The sequence below is a fragment of the Carya illinoinensis genome, chromosome 3, assembly GCF_018687715.1.
Source record: "Carya illinoinensis cultivar Pawnee chromosome 3, C.illinoinensisPawnee_v1, whole genome shotgun sequence".
NCBI classification, from domain to species: domain Eukaryota; kingdom Viridiplantae; phylum Streptophyta; class Magnoliopsida; order Fagales; family Juglandaceae; genus Carya; species Carya illinoinensis.
In genome coordinates, this window is record NC_056754.1 from 21,203,559 (window position 1) to 21,225,722 (window position 22,164).

At 33.0% G+C, this 22,164-nt stretch overlaps 1 protein-coding gene, 2 long non-coding RNA genes and 3 other non-coding genes across 7 annotated transcripts; 5 read left to right on the forward strand and 1 right to left on the reverse strand.

The window, feature by feature from the left end:
- The first annotated feature begins 7,635 nt into the window (after positions 1–7,635).
- On the forward strand, positions 7,636–8,339 carry LOC122303761. The gene is made up of 2 exons (XR_006240815.1): positions 7,636–7,738; positions 8,094–8,339. It is a non-coding gene; the product is annotated as an uncharacterized LOC122303761 (long non-coding RNA).
- On the forward strand, positions 7,838–7,906 carry LOC122305959. The gene has a single exon (XR_006241384.1). It is a non-coding gene; the product is annotated as a small nucleolar RNA U49 (small nucleolar RNA).
- Positions 8,094–8,241, forward strand: LOC122305956. Its single transcript, XR_006241382.1, has one exon. It is a non-coding gene; the product is annotated as a small nucleolar RNA snoR2/U65 (small nucleolar RNA).
- LOC122305948 lies at positions 8,307–8,397 on the forward strand. The gene has a single exon (XR_006241375.1). It is a non-coding gene; the product is annotated as a small nucleolar RNA snoR77Y (small nucleolar RNA).
- Positions 8,398–11,464: 3,067 nt separating this feature from the next.
- LOC122303763 (nucleobase-ascorbate transporter 1-like) lies at positions 11,465–20,656 on the reverse strand. 2 transcript variants are annotated; one of them, XM_043115709.1, is made up of 14 exons: positions 20,404–20,656; positions 15,979–16,076; positions 15,400–15,576; positions 14,686–14,786; positions 14,522–14,597; positions 14,014–14,073; positions 13,741–13,928; positions 13,559–13,655; positions 13,299–13,385; positions 12,973–13,031; positions 12,787–12,878; positions 12,324–12,401; positions 12,077–12,241; positions 11,465–11,906 (listed from the first exon to the last, which is right to left on the reverse strand). In XM_043115709.1, the coding sequence occupies exons 1-14, from the start codon at positions 20,480–20,482 to the stop codon at positions 11,800–11,802; spliced, it is 1,464 nt and encodes a 487-aa protein (XP_042971643.1). In that variant the 5' UTR covers positions 20,483–20,656; the 3' UTR covers positions 11,465–11,799. The 2 variants fall into 2 exon arrangements, with proteins under 2 accessions (XP_042971643.1, XP_042971642.1); XM_043115708.1 differs by having other exon boundaries at positions 12,081–12,241; positions 20,404–20,652.
- LOC122303764 lies at positions 11,777–12,560 on the forward strand. Its single transcript, XR_006240816.1, has 2 exons — positions 11,777–11,916; positions 12,105–12,560. It is a non-coding gene; the product is annotated as an uncharacterized LOC122303764 (long non-coding RNA).
- Positions 20,657–22,164: the final 1,508 nt, after the last annotated feature.

The following is a 22,164-nucleotide window of genomic DNA, read 5'->3' on the forward strand; positions in this document are numbered from 1 at the left end:
CGCCCATTGCCTGAGACCCTCTTCACTAGACTACTTGCTTGAGCCTGGTGGTTTGTTGGTTTGTGAGCCGCAGTGGCTCTAAGCCAGGGACCGTATTGGTTTTGAGTTGAAACCTGAGAACTTTCATCTGAGACCTGCCTTGAACAACTGGATTGAGTATGTAAAATAGTACCACAGAGGTAACAGAAAGATGGGAGTCTTTCATATTTGAAGGGTATCCAGACACGGTTGTTCTCCACATTTATTAATCTTCCCCTTGCCAAAGGTTTGGAAATGTTAAGAAGCACATTTACCCGTAGGACTCCCCCCCATGCTCTTCCTTTTCCATCAACGTCTACTGTAAGGACCTTGCCAGCACTGGCTCCCAGTTTCTCACCCATAGATTTATTTAAACCTGCAAAAGGGAGGTCATGTAGTTGAATCTAGAAAGGTTCCAACGAGAAATGGATGTCTTTTAAAGCAAGTTTGCCTTTGCATTCTCGGAGGCAAATCAAACTTCTATCAAAAGACCATGGTCGACCAACTAGCGCCTTGTTTCTCACAGAGAAGCTGTGGAATTCAATGAGGAATTTGTTTCTGCCAAAGTCTTTGAAAGAGAGCCCCCCTTTCAGCGTTCCAGACCCTGGTCATAGTTGCTTTGAAAGCCCATTTATTTACTTCCCTATCCGATACAACCAGTGCAATAAGACATAAGTTACTGATGTCCTGTGCATGGAATAGCTCCTCCTTCGGAAGGAGTATTTCTTGTTGTTCCTCCTCTATGAGCTTGAGTCCTTTACATAGGTGTGATAGTTCCTCCTCCATTGGAAGACTGAAGACTTTTAAGAAAGGAGGGAAACTACCAACGACAGAAACCCAAAACAAACTCTATGAATCATCAAGATCCAAGAGACAAAACTCTATGTTCCTTACGAGCATAGAGAGAAAACCTCATCTGCCTAGAGAGAGGACCAGGGTACTCTATATCTAGTCTATACGTGATAACGCAGGAACCAAAAAATACATGTTTGTAATTAATATATTTATGTAAATTTATAAAGAGCATAAAAATATTTATAATTATATATATTTAAGTTGGTTTGAAATATAATTTATATATATGATTATTAATATATATAATTAATTATTTATTGATATAGAAATTATTTCAAAACGGTACATTAAAACGTATTGGTACTAAAATATTTTATTAAAGTACCTCAATTAGAATAGTCACCGGAATAAAATTTAAAACTTTACTATCAATGAAAGACTTATACATATATATATATATATATATATATATATATATATTCTTTTTTTTAAAACATCTACTACATATATACTTCTGCAAAAAAAGGTTTACAATTTTTCACAAAAGTGACGTGGAGAAGAAAATGATTATAATCGCTTACCTTGATTTTGTACAATTTGAGCTATTCGTACAGATCTTCAAATCCTTAAACTGAACCTACAGGCTACAATAATTTAGGGCCGGCAACGGTATGAATTTCCTTAATGGTTAAACGTCATAGTTGCTTTGTTTCATGTATGATTTTTTTGGGATATCAAGTCCGAGAGTAATGAAACTTCTAGTGTTGTGACCTATTGAGGCATCCGATGGAACTTGGAGTCCTGGTCAACCTAGCATTTTTGGCTTGGTTAGGAGATGTGATTTGTTTAGGAGTTGTGATTGCTTTAGGAGTTGGGATTTAAGTAAGTTTTTGCCCTAACCTTAACGGCTTTCCCATGGCCTCTCAATGGGCTTGTGTAAGCATAGTACTTGAGCTTCTTTGCCCTCTCGGCCCTAGTGGGCTTGGGCTCAGTGAGCTTGGCCTAATTTGTTGAGTTTAATTTAGATTTTACTTTTTAAAAATAGAAACTAATTCTAGTGTAATTTTAATTTTCCTAAATAAAAAACTTAGGCCAAGTTTAGATAATTAGATGAGATACAAATTATATTATTTGAGTTGGTATGACAGGTTTATCTGTGTAACAGTGAAAACAAACGGTAAAGTGAAGTTTCGTATCTCATCTCTCAAATTTCAATACTGTGTAATTACTAATTACTTTGACGTCTACAGTAACACCTACAATAAAAAGCATTGATCCACTGTCAATCCAACAAGCTCATTTCCTTTCCCGTTTCCCCATCCCACTTACAGTAGCTCATTTCCTTCTTATTAAAAAAATTAATAATGATATTGATATTTTTGGGAGTTTTATTAGAAAATTTGAAATTAATAAATTGGGAAAATAAATAACTATCATACTTTTAATATATATAATTATCTATTACAATTTTGTATTTTATTATAATATATAATTAGAAAAATATAATTCAAATTTTGCAAAAAATAATATAATAAGCAGGTTATAATTAAAATAATTTCATTTAACGTAGAAATGCGTTCATATTTGTGGATAGTGAAATAATTACGGCCAACTACAAAAAATATATTTTGAGAAAGTCAAAATATTTATAGGTTTTTAAATTAATAATAGATATTATTTATTTTTAATATATTTGTAATGTTTTCCAACTACAAAAAATATTGTTGCCCAGATGATTAACACATGAGGGGGGTGAATTGAGTTGTATTAAAAAAAATAACAATTATAAATCAAATATATAATATAAAATATAAACAAAATACGAAATAGCAATAAATATAAAGAGTAAGGGTAAGAGAGAAACAAACTCAGTATGTTAACGAGGTTTGACCCCACTGCCTACGTTCTTGCCTTAAACTACCCCTTAAAGATTTCTAAATTCACTAATCAACCTCATTCAGGTAGAGATAGAAATCTATTACACCTTTGAACAACACTGCTATAAAAGATCCGTATAGAACACCTTTTACACTTGCAATCACCTTACACGTAATGATTCAACTATTCCCTGTGTAGAACACTTTCTACATGAACAAGGGTTATACACACTATTTTACTGATACAAGAGCTGATAGTGGGTAGGTTATCAGAAAACACTCATCAATGAGTAAAATAAGAATAATACAGCGTAAGCTATATCTCTTTCAAAATGAACAAGGATTAAGGCTCAATGCTTAGAGAAGAGAGAATACAAGTTTTGAACGAATGTTGTATGCTCTGGATGTTGTCAATGTGAAGCTCTCAAATGATTTATTTATAGGCATATGAGACTTCATATTCAAATTTAAAAAGATTCACATGTCAAAACAATATCATTCACTTTTTCAAAAAATTCAAATAAAAGGTTCTGATCTTTCAATTGTAAAAAACATCATTCATTTTTCAAAAATTTCAAACATAATCTTTTACTTTTGGCATATGACAAAATGAGCACACTTTACTTTTCAAAAAATTCAAACCTAATATTTTTACTTTTTGCATATGAGAGCACGCTTTACTTTTCAAAAATTTCAAACCTAATCTTTTTACTTTTTGCATATGACAAAAAGAGCACGCTTTACTTTTCAAATAATTCAAACAAAAACATCTACCTTTTGCGTAAGTTAAAAAAAGTATCAATCACTTTTAAAAATATTCAAATAAAACATGCACATGTGAAAGATGACAATAGATCATTTTTAATATTTTCAAAATTCAAACATTTAATTATGTAATGCACATGTGAAATGTTGCCCAGATGACTAACACAAGAGGGAGGGTGAATTGAGTTGTATTAAAAAAAATAACAATTATAAATCAAATATATAATATAAAATATAAACAAAATATGAAATAACAATAAATATAAAGAGTAAGGGTAAGAGAGAAGCAAACTCAGTATGTTAACGAGGTTCGGCCCCACTGCCTACGTCCTCGCCTCAAGCTACCCCTTGAGGATTCCCAAATTCACTATTCAACCTCATTCAGGTGGAGATAGAAACCTATTACACCTTTGAACAACATCGCTACAAAGGATCCGTGTAGAACACCCTCTACACTTGCAATCACCTTACACGTGGTGATTCAACTATTCCCCGTGTAGAATACTTTCTACACATACAAGGGTTATACACACCCTTTTTCTGATACAAAAGCTGATAGTGGGTAGGTTATCAGAAAACACTCCTCAATGAGTGAAATAAGAACAATACAGTGCAAACTATATTTCTCAAAATGAACAAGGATTAAGGCTCAATGCTTAAAGAAGAGAGAATGAAAGTTTTGAATGAATGTTGTATGCTCTTGGTGTTGTGAATGTGAAGCTCTCAAATGATCTATTTATAGGCATATGAGACTTCATATTCAAATTTAAAAAGATTCACATGTCAAAGACAACATCATTCACTTTTTCAAAAAATTCAAATAAAAGGTTCATCTTTTTCAATTGTCAAAGACAACATCATTCACTTTTTCAAAGAATTCAAATAAAAGGTTCTTCTTTTTCAATTGTCAAAGACAACATCATTCATTTTTTCAAAAAAATCAAACCTAATCTTTTACTTTTGGCATATGACAAAATGAGCACACTTTCATTTTCAAAAAATTCAAACCTAATCTTTTACTTTTTGTATAAGTCTAAAAAAGCATCAATCACTTTTGAAAATATTCAAATAAAACATGCACATGTGAAAGATGACAATCAATCATCTTTAATATTTTCAAAGTTCAACCCTTTAATCAAGGCATGCACATGCAAAAGATGACAATCAATCATCTTTCAAAATTTTCAAATTTAATTTTCAAAAATATTCATGCACATGTGGAAAATGTATTTTAATGATTTATGATAAAATATTAATTTTGAGCATTAATCCTAATTTCGAATTTTGAAGAGATTTACAACATTACTCTATAATTTTAATGTGAACTTGTTCCCTTCTTGCTCATGCTTGTTTCCTTGATGTGCTTGACTTCATTGTGTAGACAACTTGAGTTTGAGACTTCTTTATTCTTTGAATTTATTTGTTATCATCAAAATCCATGTGTAGATTTATAATCACATGAAACTTGAAACCTTGAGTTCAACATGAAAGATGACAATCAATCATCTTTCAAAATTTTCAAATTTAATTTTCAAAATATTCATGTACATGTAGAAAATGTATTTTAATACTTTATGATAAAATATTAATTTTGAACTTTAATCCTAATTTTGAATTTTTAAGAGATTTACAACATTAATCTGTGACTTTAATGTAAATTTATTCCCTTCTTGCTCATGCTTGTTTTCTTGATGTGATTGACTCCATTGTATAGACAATAATTGAGCTTGAGACTCGTTTATTCTTTGAATTCATTTGTTATCATCAAAATCTATGTGTAGATATATAATTATACAAAACTTGAAACCTTGAGTTCAACAAATATATTTTGAGAAAATTAAAATATTTATAAGTTTTTAAATTATAATAGATATTATTTATTTTTAATATATTTGTAATGTTTTCCACCTAATAATTAATTATTTTTCAAAAATTGGTGGGACCTACCATTTTATAAAATCTCTAAAAAGTTAAAACTATTTTATCTTATCTTACTATTTAAATACATATTTTTTATAAACTATCTCATCTTATATTAACTCAAAAATCTTACTATTATTCAAAATATTTTATTTAAACTGCATAATTAACCGAAGCCTTGCAGTTTAGGTTGTTACATAAAATATCCGAACATTTTGCATGGATATAATTTTAAATTAGTAAATACGGAAACCAGTGAAATATTAGCTTAATGTCTTTGAAATGGGTTATCAAGGAGGCCACATCAAAAGAGCCATTAAATTTACTACTCTTTTTTACAACTGTTTATGAAAATAAGAGAAAAACTTAGATTCGATTCGTCTGTCCTATACTAAAAAATAACCTACCAATAAATGATCGTCACGTAGGTGGTCAATTGAAAAGTGAATGTGACTGCATTGTAAGGGATAGCCCGATGGAGACCCTCATTCGAGTCATCTTCTTCGCAAACCCCTCGTCTCTATATTTGAGTCGAAGCCCCTCGAAGCCTCTAGCCTATCGCAGCCCCTTGAAGCCTCATGCATGTACATGTACATTCTCTACCCACTAAAATATCAACAAATTTGTCTCATAAGTTCTAAAAACCGAGAAGTAGCATCATTGTCCTGCTCCCATTCAAAAACTCAAAAAGTGGATTTTTCAGCAAAAAGACCTGATCTTGCAACTCAAAAAGGGTTTCTAAACTTCACTGGACTTCGGCCATCATCATTATTGCCCAAAAAGTAATAGCACTATGTTTCGGTGTCTTGGAGCTACTTAAGAACATAAGAAGCATTTAGCCAATTGATGTCTTCAAACTTTTAAAGCTCAACAGTCACTCCTTGAAAATCGTTCATGGAAAACCAAGCCTTCATTGCAGCATAATTTATTTCTTCTGTAACAAGATGGAATACAACCATATCTGGATCTTTGGAATTTAAGGCAGTTGAATTGACCCCGACTGAAGTTGCAATTATGTTGTTGGAGAAGACACATAAATGATTTGAGATTGTTATCCTTAAATTTCATGTCTAATTGCTTCCTTTCAATAAGCTTCCTTTGTAAATTTAAGTTTTTGAACCATTCGGTTGTTAAGTAGACACCAAGGCACTAGGGTGTTTGACTGGCTAACAACACTAGGTCGTTCAATGGATTTGAAATTTGTGAGGGACGTTCGACTCTTCGACTGGGCTAAGTTTCTGAAGAAGAGATCTAGTTTTGCCAGGGGAGTGTTCAACTGGAATGTTCGGGAATGTGATGATCCTCATGTGAATTGTGTGAAATCGTTGACGTGACGAATTACAATTAATAGTCGGTAATCCCTAAAAAACAGCTGGACCGCTCTAAAGCAGTTTTGTAAAAGTAAATGGTGATTATGCCAAGAATAAAATTTCGCCCAAATGAGGTTTGACAAATTTAAATGGGGATGACATGTTTTTTAATATCATCAATAGACATGTACTTCTTATATCTTTAAGGAATATATTAGAACTTTTCAAAGAACTTTTTGTTTTTTTAATATAAAAGGCATCTAGAATGAATGCACATTTATTATATTTATCCACCAAATTAGAAATTTTTCCTCTAACCTAGAAGATAATCCTATTTTTATTCCAAACTTGAAATTAAAATTATACTAGAACTCAAAATTAAAAGAATATCATTTTAATGATATTATTATCACCTTGAAATGTCCAATTGCAAAATTCTCTAACAAGCTGACACAATTTGATCTAGTATGCTATATTGTTATGTTTTGTTAAAGACCATATTTAATATATCATATCACGCTACATTAGTTTGAGAGGATTTATCTTTTATACATATATGGAACTATAATAAATTACAAAACAAGTAATTTGTTGACATCGACCATTATTTAATAATAAGAAATGTTTTAGTCATATTTTTTTTTTATAAAAACAAACTCATAAATTAAAATAATTTAATATTGTACGTTAGATTATAAAATTAATTTAATTATAAATTATACTTAATATATTATATAAAATTAAGTCAATATAAAACTAAGTCAAATTATAAATTTCTTTCAATAAAATCTCTTGGTAGTTATAAGCTCATAATTGGGTGCGTGACAATTGTTTTGGTTCCCATTCAAATGGGCCCCCGTAACGTCTAAGCTCAACGAAATAGGCCCGAAAAATACGCTCTCGTGCGCCGCTAGTGGGGAACTGGGGTTCGTTTAACAATAAAAGAAACTAGGGTTTTTGATCGTCTTCGCTATATAATGCCCTCTCCTCTATTTGCCTTTACATCACATCTCTCTCTCACCTCTTCTTCAAGCGGCTGGTATCAACTATCAGGTATCGTCATATACGGTGGCCAAAATTTAGCAATCGTGTTGTGATGGCTTCTAGGGTCTTCAGATACGTTTTAATCTTAGTTCGAAAAGCTTATTTTTTTCCCGATGAGGAAGAATTCCCGAAATCGATAGGAAGTGCCGTTTGACACTTTAATCAGCACACAGCTTGGGGAAAACTCCACGCTTCCCATCCACCGGTAACGGTACCTCCGATCCGTTTCCTCTTCGGAACGGCGTCGTTTGGCGTCGCTCATCGGTCGGGATCGTGCGGTCCTCCCTCACTCTGTGTGTGTGTTTGATTTGAAACGGGTCTCTGATGGGTCCATTTAATTTATGCTTTATTTATACTTATTTAGGGTCCGATGCCACGTCGCCGGTAGCTGTAAACGGCGGTGACCGGCGATGCTATGATTGGACCGAGAGTGATTTCATGTTTCGTATGCTGATAGGAATCTGTGGATCTGATGCCGTTGGTCTATGGAGCCGATTTCTGCGATTACATTTATCTCAATATGTTTATATATATAATAATGCTATGTATAAGTCGGCGTTTTTATTGTGTTCTTATGAAGCCGATGAGGATTAGTCTCTTTTAGTTGGAATTACCGGCTGAATTTATTTTGATGTCAAATTTTTGACTGGCTCTGTCTGAGGCTTCTTACGAACACATGTTGTTATTATAGAAAAATGACATACTGTCTTGCACCTTAATTAGACTCTTCATATATTTTGTTTTTTATTTCTTAATAATTAAAAAAATGATTATTAATGAATTCATGTATATTTTTTAAATATTTGAAAATGTTTAAAAAATATTTAAAAGAAAAAATAAAATAAAAATGTATATACACACTTGGGACACGCTTAGCGGTACATATTGATTGAATGGTAGCATCATCTTTACATACATATAAATATATATATAGATGTTGTTATTTGGATGTTCAGTTGGGTGTAGTGTGTTTGTACTTTTTTATATTTTTATTTATTTTTCTTTTAAATGTTTTTGAAACATATTTTAAATATTTTAAAAAATATAGAAAATAGTAGTCATTTTCTTAATTATTAAGAAAAAGAATTAATATTTATGAATGGTTAAAGTTAAAGGCAAAATGAGTGAGCAAACTAGTATTTATATATATATATATATTATACACGATAAAGATGCACACATAATATTATACAATAGGAAAATGCTAGGATGTCCCTTCCCCGTGTCCCCTCAAAGTGAAGGCTGGTCACAAATTTTTTTTTTGATATTTTTTTAACTTAGTGATTAAAGAAGTGATTTTAAGTGTATTGATATTTTTTTTATATTTTTTTAAAATGTTTAAATATATTAAAACAATCTGAAAAGAAAAATAAAAAAAAAAAAATTTTGCTGTGCGGTCAAAAGGAGCGGTGCACTCTGGGCAGCAGAGTAGCACCGTCTTTATACAATATATTTTACAATAATGTTTTAAGATTATAATATTTTTGTAAAGTGTTGTTATTTTTAAGTTATTTTACAAAAAATATTCATCGCTTTGAACATACAATTGTATAAAGTGTTGTGAAAAAAATATTGTGTAAATCATATATATATATTTGATAGGTAAATCATATATATATATATATAGAGTTTTGCTACACATATAAATATTAAATATACTATTTTTTTTATTTTAAATATTTTTTGATTTATTTTTTTTAAATTAATTGAATACTTTTACTCATTATTTATGGACCAAACACTTGGTAAAATTTAAAAAAAATAAAAAGTGATATATGGTGTGGACTTATATTTAAAATTTTTCACTTATTTATAAAGATGTTATCTGCCCATTCGCGCAGGGGTGGAGTGCGGGTTTTCACCATCTTGGGTGCTGGGTGGATCCCTCATCTTCCCCACCTGCTGCCCACTAGATAACGGAGGGTAGCAAGGCCTCGCACCACACTGCCTTTTCGTTCGCAAGATATTAGTGGTGGGGCCACCTGCCCTGAATGTGACCCCCTACCTTGCTCCTGTTTATGTTTTTACATTTATAAATATATATTTTTATCTTACAAATTGTATATATATAAATAAGAGTTTTGTTATGAATAAGTAAATTTATGTATCAATCTACATAATAATATTATTGTTTCTATATTCAAAATTTAAATTGATATTATTTTTATTAAAGTTTCACTTCTGATCAATTACGTTAGATGAGTGCGCACATTTATGCATAGAATCACATGTAACTAGATTTTTTCTATAAATATATATTACAATTAAAAAATTTTAAATATAAGTTCATATATCATATACTATATATATATATTTTTATTTTAACAAATATTTAATATATAAATAATAAGTAAAAGAATTCAATTAGTTTAAGAAAAATAAATTAAAAAAAATTTTAAAAATAAAAAATATGTGTTGTGTAGTGTGAGCTTATGTGTAATAAAATTCATTATAATTTGTTAAACTTGTTTATAAGAATATTAAACTTGTTCATAAGATTTTACATTATATTAGATTTCTACACTTCTAATATAATACAATAGAGAAAATTATGAATAATTTTTATTGCTGAGAATAGACAGTAGATCTTAGGGACTGGATAAAGGTACTGATAATTTTCGCTCAAAAAATGCTTTTTTGTTTTTTTTTTGTTTTTTGATCTTTCCGAAATATGAGAACATGCTTTATATATTAAGAAAGTTGTATATATATAAGTTTGATTTATGTGTACTCGTAACAGACTCATATTGCAACCTTTGTATGACCTTATAGTCTGAAATAAAGTTTGGTTTAGGAGGTTAATATAATGTATAATCTTGTGAATAAGTCTAAAACTTTTATAACAAGTTTAACAATTTTTAAGTTATTGTTATATATATATATATATATATATATATATATTATAATTTACAATTTAAATTATATAATAATTTGGTTCTAAAATAATATTTTTGAACCCAAAAACAGTATTCACTAATAAATTTAAAAACTATGTTATTAATTTTTAAATTATGGAGTGGTTGGCCGTGACCCACATGTTTCCTCCACAATTGCACTCCTCAATTATTTCCTCTGGCATATGTCCGGATTACTGTACAGGTGCCAAACATTAGTTTAGGAATAGTCTACGTGATCATCCACCACCAACAAATACATATATTTACAACATTTGACTTATTTTTTAATATCTTTTGTACTTTTTCAAACACTCCCTGTAAGTGCTAAAGATCTCTTAATAAAACCCAGGCAAATATGTGAAGTCCAAAAGAAAGACTTTGGGTTATTTATTTTTGATAATTAATTCTTCAATTGTTATGGTTAAATTTGGTGGGCTATGCCGGGTTTGGTTGTTGAGGATATGTTAACACTTCTTAATATATTTCATTACTATTTATTTAATTTAGTATTACATTTTATATATATTTTCATTACTATTTACAACATACTTCAACATTTCTCAATATTCTAATCCAATCATTCGCCTGTCAATAGGTATGGGCTTTCCTTTGACTTAGTTTGGGGAATTCTCCGATGGGGCTATCAAATTTAATATGGAATATACATTTTTGAATGGAGTAGTCTTAAAGGTTTTACTAACTTTACGGTATTAAAATATTTCTATAACATAGTTAATTTAAAAGATAAAATTTTAATTTTTAAAATTGTATCATTTGAATGTTACAAATAAAACATCACCCAAATGCTGAAATTTGACAATCAACTCAAACCCATAAAGAGAGAGAATCAATTTCCCTTCTTATTGCATTCTAAGCATGGATCAAATGATGAACAGAAAATTCTAATCCGGACCATTTCACGACATATGGCCCACAAAAAATATTGTGATAGCTAGAATCTGCAAAGACATGTTGTCATGATGATCTTGGAGTTACACAAGCTCAAAAGACACAAAAATCATGTTAAATCAATTAGCTCGATTTGCTGGGCTCTCTCTGAACATTGTCTAAGTTGGTGGGAAAAATCTATTGAGATTGAATGGCAAAGTGTAGAACTCTTCATTTCTGTTATCACCTCTAAAGCTTCTGAACTTACCCCACCATGTCATTCCTCTATCCGTCTTTGACTTCTCTACTTCTAACGTGTTGTCCAGAAACACTGCCACTATCAAACCCACCGTTGGAGGAGACGAGAATACGGTATTGATAATTGCATTGAACTGCAAAGAGGTAATGTTTCACAATCATATCCATAATCTCTAGTAGCCAATTAAAAGTTTTGATATTTTGATATTTTCTTTTTAAAAGGAGTACGTGATATTTGCACACGACTGTATAAATCATTTTCCTTTAGATAATCACTAGGCTATTAGTTATATGGAGAACTTACTCACCCATCCAGCGTTTGTATGAACCAGACCACGGCGTGAAGGATTCCAATATTCATTGAAAAACTGAGGGACAGATATCCCAAGGAACAGTGAAAGCCCAGTAATGATGAGATTTCTCATGCAATTCATGTTTGTGAATTGAAGAAATGATAATCCAACCGAAGCTGAAATACAAAGAAACAAACTATTGTGAAGGCACTGACAATCCAAAAATGGAAAAACTGAGTTTACCAATCAATGACATACCCACAAGCCCAAAGAGAACACAGTACAATGCAGCAAATATTGGGAAGGGTATAGATGCAAACACAGCTCCAAATTTTCCTGCAAAGATGAAGGAGCGAATGAACCATTCAGGAATTTTTCTCGATGGTTATTGGGAAACATTAAAAGTTGACAACTAGAGAATGATGTGAACTCAAAAAGAAGAATTTATTATTGATAAGAGGGAGGAAATGAGAAAGACTTCTTTTTTGGCATGGTTGTTTGAGAACAAAATCCCAACTAATCTTAAAAACGAGAAAAGACTGAAAAATTTCAGTTCCAGTCTGAACAGATAAGTGGAAAATGAATTTTCACCACTTGGCACGTAATGTGAATTCTCAAAACAAAAGCCCTTATGTGCCAATGAATTGAAAGAGCAAACAATCAGGAAGTGCTTTCCATTCAACCATGCCCAAATTGCTTTGTTCAAAAGGATAATACCAACCTAGGGTAGAGAAGAATATCATGAAGCCAGCGGAAATTTCAACTACTCGGCGACTTCCAACCCGAGTTAATCCAAGGAGCCCAGCATTTTCCCTGAAAAAGTGATCATGATTCCTGTCAAGTTATATGCGTACACAATGGAACAGAACACAAGCCAGCAACTACGGCTCATCTAGGAGTGTCTTACACAGAAACAGTTGAACCAGTGGCTGTTCCAAACAGACCATCAAGCAAAATTCCTATTCCCTGCCAAAAATAAGAAACCAAAACTATTCAGCCCTCTCAAACAAGTGAAATGGTGGAACTAAATAAAATTCAATTTAATAAACTGAACATCCAAAGCAACATGTGACCATGAAAACTGTGCTTGATGTGTGCAATTTAAAATGTGTTGTATAAGAAGACGGGTGACCCAATGAAGTAAATCTACTTGAATATCTTGAATGATAAGAATCCAACTCAGGGAGAAGTGCATCCACAACAAGGAGTCACAAATGTGTCAGAACAGCTTACTTGCCAACCAATGCCACGGCTCAATACATAAGCAGGAGGGGGAGTAGCAATTGCCAACCTAGATGTTGCCTTGTATGCACCAGTTGACTGCCATTGAATATACACGTTAGAAAAAGGTAACTAATGAAACTGGACATGTTGAGCCATATAACAAAAAAGACAACCAAAAGAACTGTTTACATAATTAGTCCCTTCCTAGGAAGGGATATAGTGGACCATTAGTCTGATAGCAATTTAGGCATACACGAATAAATACATACCTCAACCATTGAAACAAGGACAGCAGACATCATAGCAAATGAATGACCAGCTGAAAATGTTGGTGGACCCCACTGCAGAGGGTATGGGAACTTGAACCTACAATCACAATAAATTTCAAAACCAGAGGGAAAATAGAACATAGCCTGACGTGAGAGAAACCAGAGTTGGTTTTTGACACTACCAAGGGGCAGTAGATATAAGATTAGCTCTGTCTGCGCGGCAACTAATTTGAGTTCTAAGGGACTTGTCTCGATAAGCCCCACTGGCAGTCAAGACAAGGGAATAGATCCAAATGATCGTGACGCATACCAACACCGGGAATCGTTCAAAAATAGGGACATCTCTGAATGGCCTCACATGCTTTAGATACTGCAAATCATAAAACCCATTCTATATTGAAGGAAAGAAATTATCAAGATAGTAATGAATTGCCCAAGAATTACACTAAACTTACTAGTGACAATCCAATGATCAACAACAGCATTGGTATCCCAATTTCCACACAATTGCCCAACTGAAAAGGATCTTCCAGCAATTAGTTACATAAATATAAAAGAAAGGGTGAAACAGTAATGAAAAAGAAGAAGATTTAGCTTTCCATCTGGTACAGTGAGCACAATCAAATAAGAGGAGCATCGTGCTCATTAAGCAACGAAGGGAATGAGGTTCAATTTTCAGCAGATTATGATTCAGTGACTTTGGCAGTGATATATGTCCCAGTTGACAAATCGCATAATACATTATGAAAAAAGTAGACCTAAGATTTAAAATTCTAGTTCCTAAGTTCCTGAAAGGATGACATGATCTGTGATAAACTATAATATAGAGCCTTGGATGTTAGGACTTGCAATCATCTTGCAATGAACTTTGGACCCAAGAAGTGCTTATTACATTGAATGGAAACTCCTCTATGAGGCTCAATCCACTGAATACCCTAAGGGCCTTCTCATAGAAATACATACCGCAGGAAATCCTCGTTGAAACAATCCTAAGCCAACCAGTGCAACCACAGGTGCCATACCAAGAGGACTGAAGAATCTGTAAAGAAAACACTTACAATATAGTAAGTAAAATACTTATGAGTAGTTTAATGATTTCATCACAATTTTGAGGGCTATCTTCTTACCGTGAAAAGAGGCCCCAGAGTTGGCTGTAACCCAAGACTATTTGTATGCTCGAGGCTACAATTAGAGCTCCTTGGATAGCTCGCATAGTTTGTAAAAATCTCTGCAAACCACATGGCAAGATCTCTTTCAATACCCTACCAAATAAAAAAGTTAATATGTAAAATTTCTGAGAAGGGAATAAAGTCAGACTTTCAGAGAAGGATCTCTTATGGATTTATGGCAATTTTGGACACCACAGTTAAATAAAATCATTTCATTCCTCTATTCATAGTGTTAAAGTAGGATTTAAGAATAGCATCATGCCTGCTCATTTGCAATTATAATAATCTCTCCCATATAATGCATTTTAACATGACTTCTGTCATTTAAGTGGTGACTCCACTGAGCAAAGTATACTTGTATTGAAGCTCCATGTTTCCTCTTCCTCTCAAAGGCCAGTCTCGGTAAATCATGGAAAAACCTTTCTTGTACTAGGAAGCTTACATTCTTACAATCTGCCTAGGTATGTCCTTAAGAAATACGTCGGACAAAAAGTAGAACTCTGGCCATTCCAGAGTGGTTTCATAATGATGGTCCAGGTTGGAAGACAATAATAACCCTCCAGCTTTATCAACATTGAAATGCTTCTTCATGCTATTGAATAAACTCTGAAACATTTCATGTGATCCCCAAACAACCTGTAATACAGAGAAGGGGAAGACTGGACGACTTACTTCATGAGGATCACTAATCCGTTGCAATTGGGAGTCGCTTACTATGTAAGCTATGGGAATGACATAAGCGAAGGAGCCTCCAACAACAGCTGGCAACCGAGTTCCAAAGAGTGCTTGCAGAAGTGTGTTGATGCCAGCCACAAAGAGGAGAGTCTGTATAACTCGTGCTTTCTCTCCCTGGTTATGAGCAAGAAAATGATTGAAGGACCAAAAAAAAAAAAAAAACAAAGGATTAGATAAAAGAACTCCCGATTTACCATACTTAAATAATGCTACCAATTTCTTTAGGCCAAAATTCAACCATACCTTGTTACAAGTGTGCAGTCTATAGTAAACTTTGAGAAAAGGGAAGAAAAATAATGGTCTTTTAAAAAAATTATAAACAGTGGTTTAACATATAATTACGAGTGGGACCCAACGATTAGTGGGTCCTAAGTTTCCTTCATAGGCTCTTCAAGTAAATCAGGAAAAATAAAAACCTGCCTGTAGCATCCTTCTAAATCAATTGAACATCGATGAACATGGTCATGAAACTTAACCGAGAGGAAGTATAGGTGGTTTATCAGAAAACCAACTTACATCACTTCCCCCCATTGCAGGGACGAGCATTGTGGGGATCATAACACTTGTGCCCAGCATTAGAATGTAGTTTTGAAATGCTAATAAGATGGTTTCAGCTGCAAAAAAACAAAAAACAAAAAAAAAAAGATTAAGAATAAAAAGCAATCTGAACTTGCCTAAAAACAAAATAACAGATTTCACATTTCGATTTTTAAGTGAAAAATTAGTGCTGTTCTAAGTCCCATGGGATCATAAATGCGTAGGAAGTCAGCTTATAATTGAGGCAGATCCTCTAGTATATTGAATCATGAAGGTAAATTTTCTAGCTCGGTTTCAAAAGGAAAACCTACAGCAGGCACAATTTTTTAAGGATTATTATATTATAACACAATATTGAACACCAACTGGAGTAGAAAATCATTAGGTACTAATATAACTGAATGCCTGTGTACTTGGGCTTTGCCCATTCTTATGAATAAAACTTATTGATTACTGATAAAAAAAAAAAAAAAAAGAACACTGAATACCTGTAGAGCTTTTTTATAGACTGTTAACAAGAGCAGTTGGACTTGGGAGCAAACAAGTATTTATCACCTATTTTTTTGTAGTGCACTTGAGGAAAAGTCCTTGCTGAGGGCTCGTGCACTCTTGAGATTAGTCGGGACTATTTCCCGACACCCGGTGCTAATTAAAAAAAAAAAATTGCAGTGCTCAATATCCAGTTGAAAGCCTATCTCCTAATCCATATACCTAAGTTATTGAGGAATGTCGGAAAAGCATCCAAAGTAAAATGAGACTGCCTTAGTCAGAGAAAATATAAATTTGAAAGTTCCTCCTATTTCTTAAATCTATCCATATTTTACTAATATGGATATTATCCATATTGTTCGGCCCATGCTCTAGAAAGATTACTCAACGTTACAAATGGAGCATCTAAGAATCATTATAAATGACTTGAACTTCTCCCTCTCTAGCAATATGGAATCTCATTCTCCACCTTTTTACAATCATGCAATCCGGAACATTACATAATATTGATGTCACAATGATCCTTCTATGACTGAAAATGTAATGCAACCATATCAATAGCATGATCACAAACATGTTGTTGGGTTTTGTTCCTTTACTTTTGTCCCACATGGGTTAGGAGTGAAGGAAGAGCAAGGCCCAAGGCCTATAAAAAGGAGATTAATCCTCCTTGGTAAAGTGCACTAATAAAAAAACTTATCTAGTAACTTTTGACTCTAGTTAAAATTCTCTGTTGGCCTTTTTTGTAAAAGGGGAAGAGGTGTGAGTTAAAGTTTTGTTAGTGGGGAAGTTTTGTGGGTGTATTTAGGATGAGGAGAAAAATTGTGTGATTGTAACAATTTTTCACATAGTGAATCTTCTTCTTTGGATCTGGTAGTTTTTTCTCCGGTTTGGGAGTTTTCCACATAAAATCTTGTGTTGTTATTACTTTATTTTCTTATTATTCTTGCAAATGGTAAATTCTAGGGGAGTGAATTTGTAGGGTCCAAATTCCCAACACATGCATGGCTAAACTACATTTTCAACTTAATGCCCATATAAAAAAATCTTTGAGATCCTTCAAAGCATATAAAATCAATTACTAGAGATCAAATTATGAGACGTCACGACTGCAAACCCTATAGGTTTTCTTGTCAGCAACCCCACAAGTGAGCAAAAGCTTTGCTCGTCACGAATGCCAACCCTATTGAGTTATTCTTGTAAGCTATCCCACAATCAAGAGCAAAAGCTTTGCTCTGAATGGTAAAAGGGTATACATGTTGGGAATTTAGACCTTCCAAAATCACCCCTCCTAGAATCTATCATTTGCAGGAATAACAAGAAAAATAGAGAAATATTAACAACACAAGATATTTACGTAGAAACTCCTAAATGGGAAAAAAACCACTAGACCCAGAGAAGAAAATCTACCATGTGAAAAATTGTTACAATCACACATTTTCTCTCCTCACCCCAAACATATCTACAAAACTCTCCCCACTAGCAAAACTTTAACTTTACACCTCATCCAATTTTTACAAAAATGGACAACAGAGGAATTTAACTAGAGTCAAAAGTTACTAGCTAAGCATTTACTGTTGTACTTAAACTAAGAGGCAAAGCCTCTTATTTATAGGCCTAAGACATTTGCTCTCCTTTACTTCCTATCCATGTGGGACTAAGAAAGGAGCATAGTTCCACCTTGCGACTTTAACTGGTCACACAGCCAAGTTCCACCTCAATGAAGATCTTCATAACTTTTGCTATTATGCTTTACTATAAAAGCATACCCACTCAAAATAAACCAATTAAGTATTTCATTTCGGCTCATATCGAAAACAACTTTATTGAAAATTATGGTGTAACTTTCACGTTTGGCTTTCCTGAAAGTTCATCAGCCATCGACATGAATTTCCACCACACACCCTGCATCAATGCCTGTGTGCAAACTAGTGGACCCGCTAATATTAACACATCCTTTATCATGACAACTTTGATAATTAGCAACATGCCATAATGATATACATCTCCCTTTTTTCATGGAGAGGGACACAACGTTAGAATCAATATCAATATCTCCATTTACTGACTTGGAGCCACTTGTCGACTCCACTCATTGTACTAGCCTTTTCACCAGTCACTTGTATCACTGCTAACTTCAGACGTTGATCTACCCTTCAACGCCTTTTGTAAACCAATTTCTCTACCTTAAATTTGATAGGATTTGAAGCCTTACTTCCTGACATTGTTTTGATGAATTTACTGTAGAAATGAATAGTATCTCACTAAGTAAGTTCCCAGGAAAGATTGGAGGGTTATAATGGGCACGCTTATAATTTCCAATCTGCTAGACAAAACCTCCTTAAACTGTACGTATCAACACTAATACACCAAAACCTCACCCCTACAAAAAGAGCCTAGTGTCTCTGATACCAATTGTTGAGAATTTGGACCTTTCAAATTCACCCCTTTTAGGATCTACCATTTGCAGGAATAACAAGAACAATAAAGAAATAATAACAACACAAGATATTTACGTGGAAACTCCTAAACATGAGAAAAACCACCAGACCCAAAGAAGAAAATCCACTATGTGAAAAATTGTTACAATCACACAAATTTTCTCTTCACCCCAGGCACACCCACAAAGCTTTCCCCACTAGCAAAACTTTAACTCTACACCTCTTCCCATTTTTACAAAAAATGGACAATAGAGAAATTTAATTAGAGTCAAAAGTTACTAGCTAAGCATTTGATTGGTGTACTTAAAATAAGAGACTAAGCCTCTTATTTATAGGCCTAAGGCATTTGCTCTCCTTTACTTCCTATTCATGTGGGACTAAGAAAGGAGCATAGCCAACAATACATTACTGATTACGCCATTAGGTCCTTTACTTGAAAAGTTGTGGACCCGCAATGACTGTGGAAAGTAAGTTTAATGAAAATTTCTACTCATCATTTCTACATTACACACCACACATGATTTTTTATTTTTATTTATTTATTTATTTTATTTTTGCTAAACTGAATGAATTCTTCTATTCATCATCCGGATACTACACATTTGGAAAGAGAAAAAAAATATATGTGGTATAGGGATGATGAGTAGAAGGGCTTATATTTAATATTTGCAAAGTCCTACAAAAGTTACGTAGAACACAAAACGCTTGGGAGTCACAATATCTGCTTGAATCCCAACCCACTATTACATTTCAAAGATTTTCGTTTATTCTTCTTGCCTTAACGTTTCCCAGAACTTCTTTAAAAACAGAAAAAATAAGAGTCGTACTAGTCAATATTATAAGCATTCAAATTTCAAATTTTTTTTATTTTTATTTTTTTTTTCTCAATCCTCGATGATAAAGCTAAAACATGGTCTTCCCAATGGCTCTCACCAAGTCACCATTCATCCAAAGAAAAAAGAAAAAAAAATATCTATCAACCGCTAGGTATTTACCATCAAGCTTAACCCAACACAAAATTTTGCTTTTAGGATTTTGACATATATATATATATATATATATATATATGCGTATGTATAATGTGTGTATACGACTATTTGTATATATTCTCCTTCAATGGGATAAAGTTTGAATACCAGAGTCCCTTGATTTCTATTTGCAGAGATACAGGTGATCCCCACACTACTGTCAGCCATTAGTATAGCAGAACCGCACTACTTCTAGACCCAGATGCTCATTTCTCTTCAACAGAATATCCCAGCAAGAACCTTAAGCTAGAAAACAGAAGAAAAGTGGAAAGAGACTCTGAGAGAGACATTGAAACTTGTTTGCTGATCAATGAAGACCAACAAGCCCATTTCATTCTCACGCGTGCCTTGACACTCAAAAAAAAAAAAAAAAAAAAAAGAGAGACACCAATAAAAACAATATTAACATACAGAGAGAGAGAGAGAGAGAGAGAGAGAGAGCATACCCCACGGAGGGTTAGAGTCTATACAGTACTCAAGGTCTTGGAGTTGTTCCATGGGACGGTGAATAATATCTGCTGCCATTGTTAAAGCTTCTGAAAAGAGCTTGAACAAACTCAAATGCCAAAGCAAAGACAAACGAAGAAGAAGAAGCAAGCAGAAAAGCAGAAGTACACACAGGAAGATATAAAGCGAAGTTCGAACAAAAGCAGCAAAACACAAAAGGAAAATATGCAAAGCAAATAGACTCTCGTCGATTCCATGAGACAGTTTTTTGAATAAGAGTTTCGAATCCTCAAATAAGTACCCTCTTTTCTTGTTATATTTACAACATAAGCCATCATGGCCCACTTTTTTTTCGGGGTCAAAACTCAAAAGAGTCAATAAGTCAAACAATGCCATATATATCAAATATTAAACAAGGAATACTATTAATCTCCTTGTTTAATAAATACTATAGTATCACCTCATTACTTCAAACATGTGGTGTCCCGCAGATGATTTATTCCAAAGGACAATTGGATATAATACTTATAACAATAATTCCTTAATTAATTTGTTGCCAAATCATAACGAAGCAGGAATGAGACATGGAATTTCGAAGCGTATCAACCTGACAACTTTAATACTCAAACATAGAACAATGTTGTCACAGTAACAGTGTTTTTGTGGTACAAATCAAAAGGACTGGCTCCCACCTTTGATTTTCCCCCATTTAAATTCTTAATACATTTAACATCCCCACCATCCTCCTATCCTATGAACTTTACATTATTTTGGACATTTAACAAAGCCTCTGACAAAGGAAGGAGTTTTTGTCACTGTTTGTGCTGTGCTGTCACTGTGTGCATCTGTAGCGCGTAGTCTGCATTGGTGGGGGAAGAAGTTGATGGGCATCTGTAGTGAACCGCAATGTCAAGGTAGCATCTGATAGACTGATATCACATTAACTTTGGCTTCTGCCAGCACTTGTGTGTGGTAGCGAGGCAAAGCATAGATAAATAATATGTATAATAGTAGATTGGGCAAGTATTGCATAATTTTTTTAAAAAAAATAAATAAATATAATATTTATATAAAAATAAATTAATTTTTTAATAATAAATTATATTATTTTTTAAAACGATAATGCAACTCTCGTACACTTTACGACTGCATATATCGTTATTCAATATGAAAATAAAGAATATGTATTGGCCAAGTCGGATACAAAAATAGAAATACTTAAAATAATATTAGTGGAATTTGATATGATATATTAAATTTTAAAATTAATTAAATTTAACATATCATATAAAATTATATTAATTTTATATAATTATTTGCGTATATTACATGAAAGAAAAATAGAGTTTCTGAGTTTCTTGCATGAAAACAAAGGGCAACAGAGTAAATAAAAGGAGTGAAAAGATAGGGACGAGGAGAGATTTTGGTGCACGTGCGTCAGCATAGAGAGCATTTCGGCCGAACCCCATGCCCACAAACTCACCAAAGTCCGATCCCTATGGAGAACAGAACAGACTCCCAGCAACCATTTTTATCTCTTTCTTTTATCTTTCACCATTTTCAAAACTCAGTGTCACGGTATGAAGAATCTTACTTTCTCCTTCTCTACAGAATCCATCAATTCTTTCTTGGACCCACATCTGAGATAAAAAAAAATAAAAAAAATAATAAAAAGTAGAGGAATTGGGAATAAACCAGTCTTTACTAAACAAATATATTCGATTCGATTTTTTTTCCCCACTAATTGTCTGGGAATTGGA

Coding starts and splice junctions, on each gene's coding strand:
- LOC122303763 (XM_043115708.1), bottom strand. CDS start 20,482: ATGGCAGCAGATATTATTCACCGTCCCATGGAACAACTCCAAGACCTT. Junction 13,386..13,558: donor TCCTTGTTTCAATGGTTGAG/GTATGTATTTAT, acceptor ATTCAATGGCAG/TCAACTGGTGCATACAAGGC. Junction 13,032..13,298: donor GCCGTGGCATTGGTTGGCAA/GTAAGCTGTTCT, acceptor TATTTTTGGCAG/GGAATAGGAATTTTGCTTGA.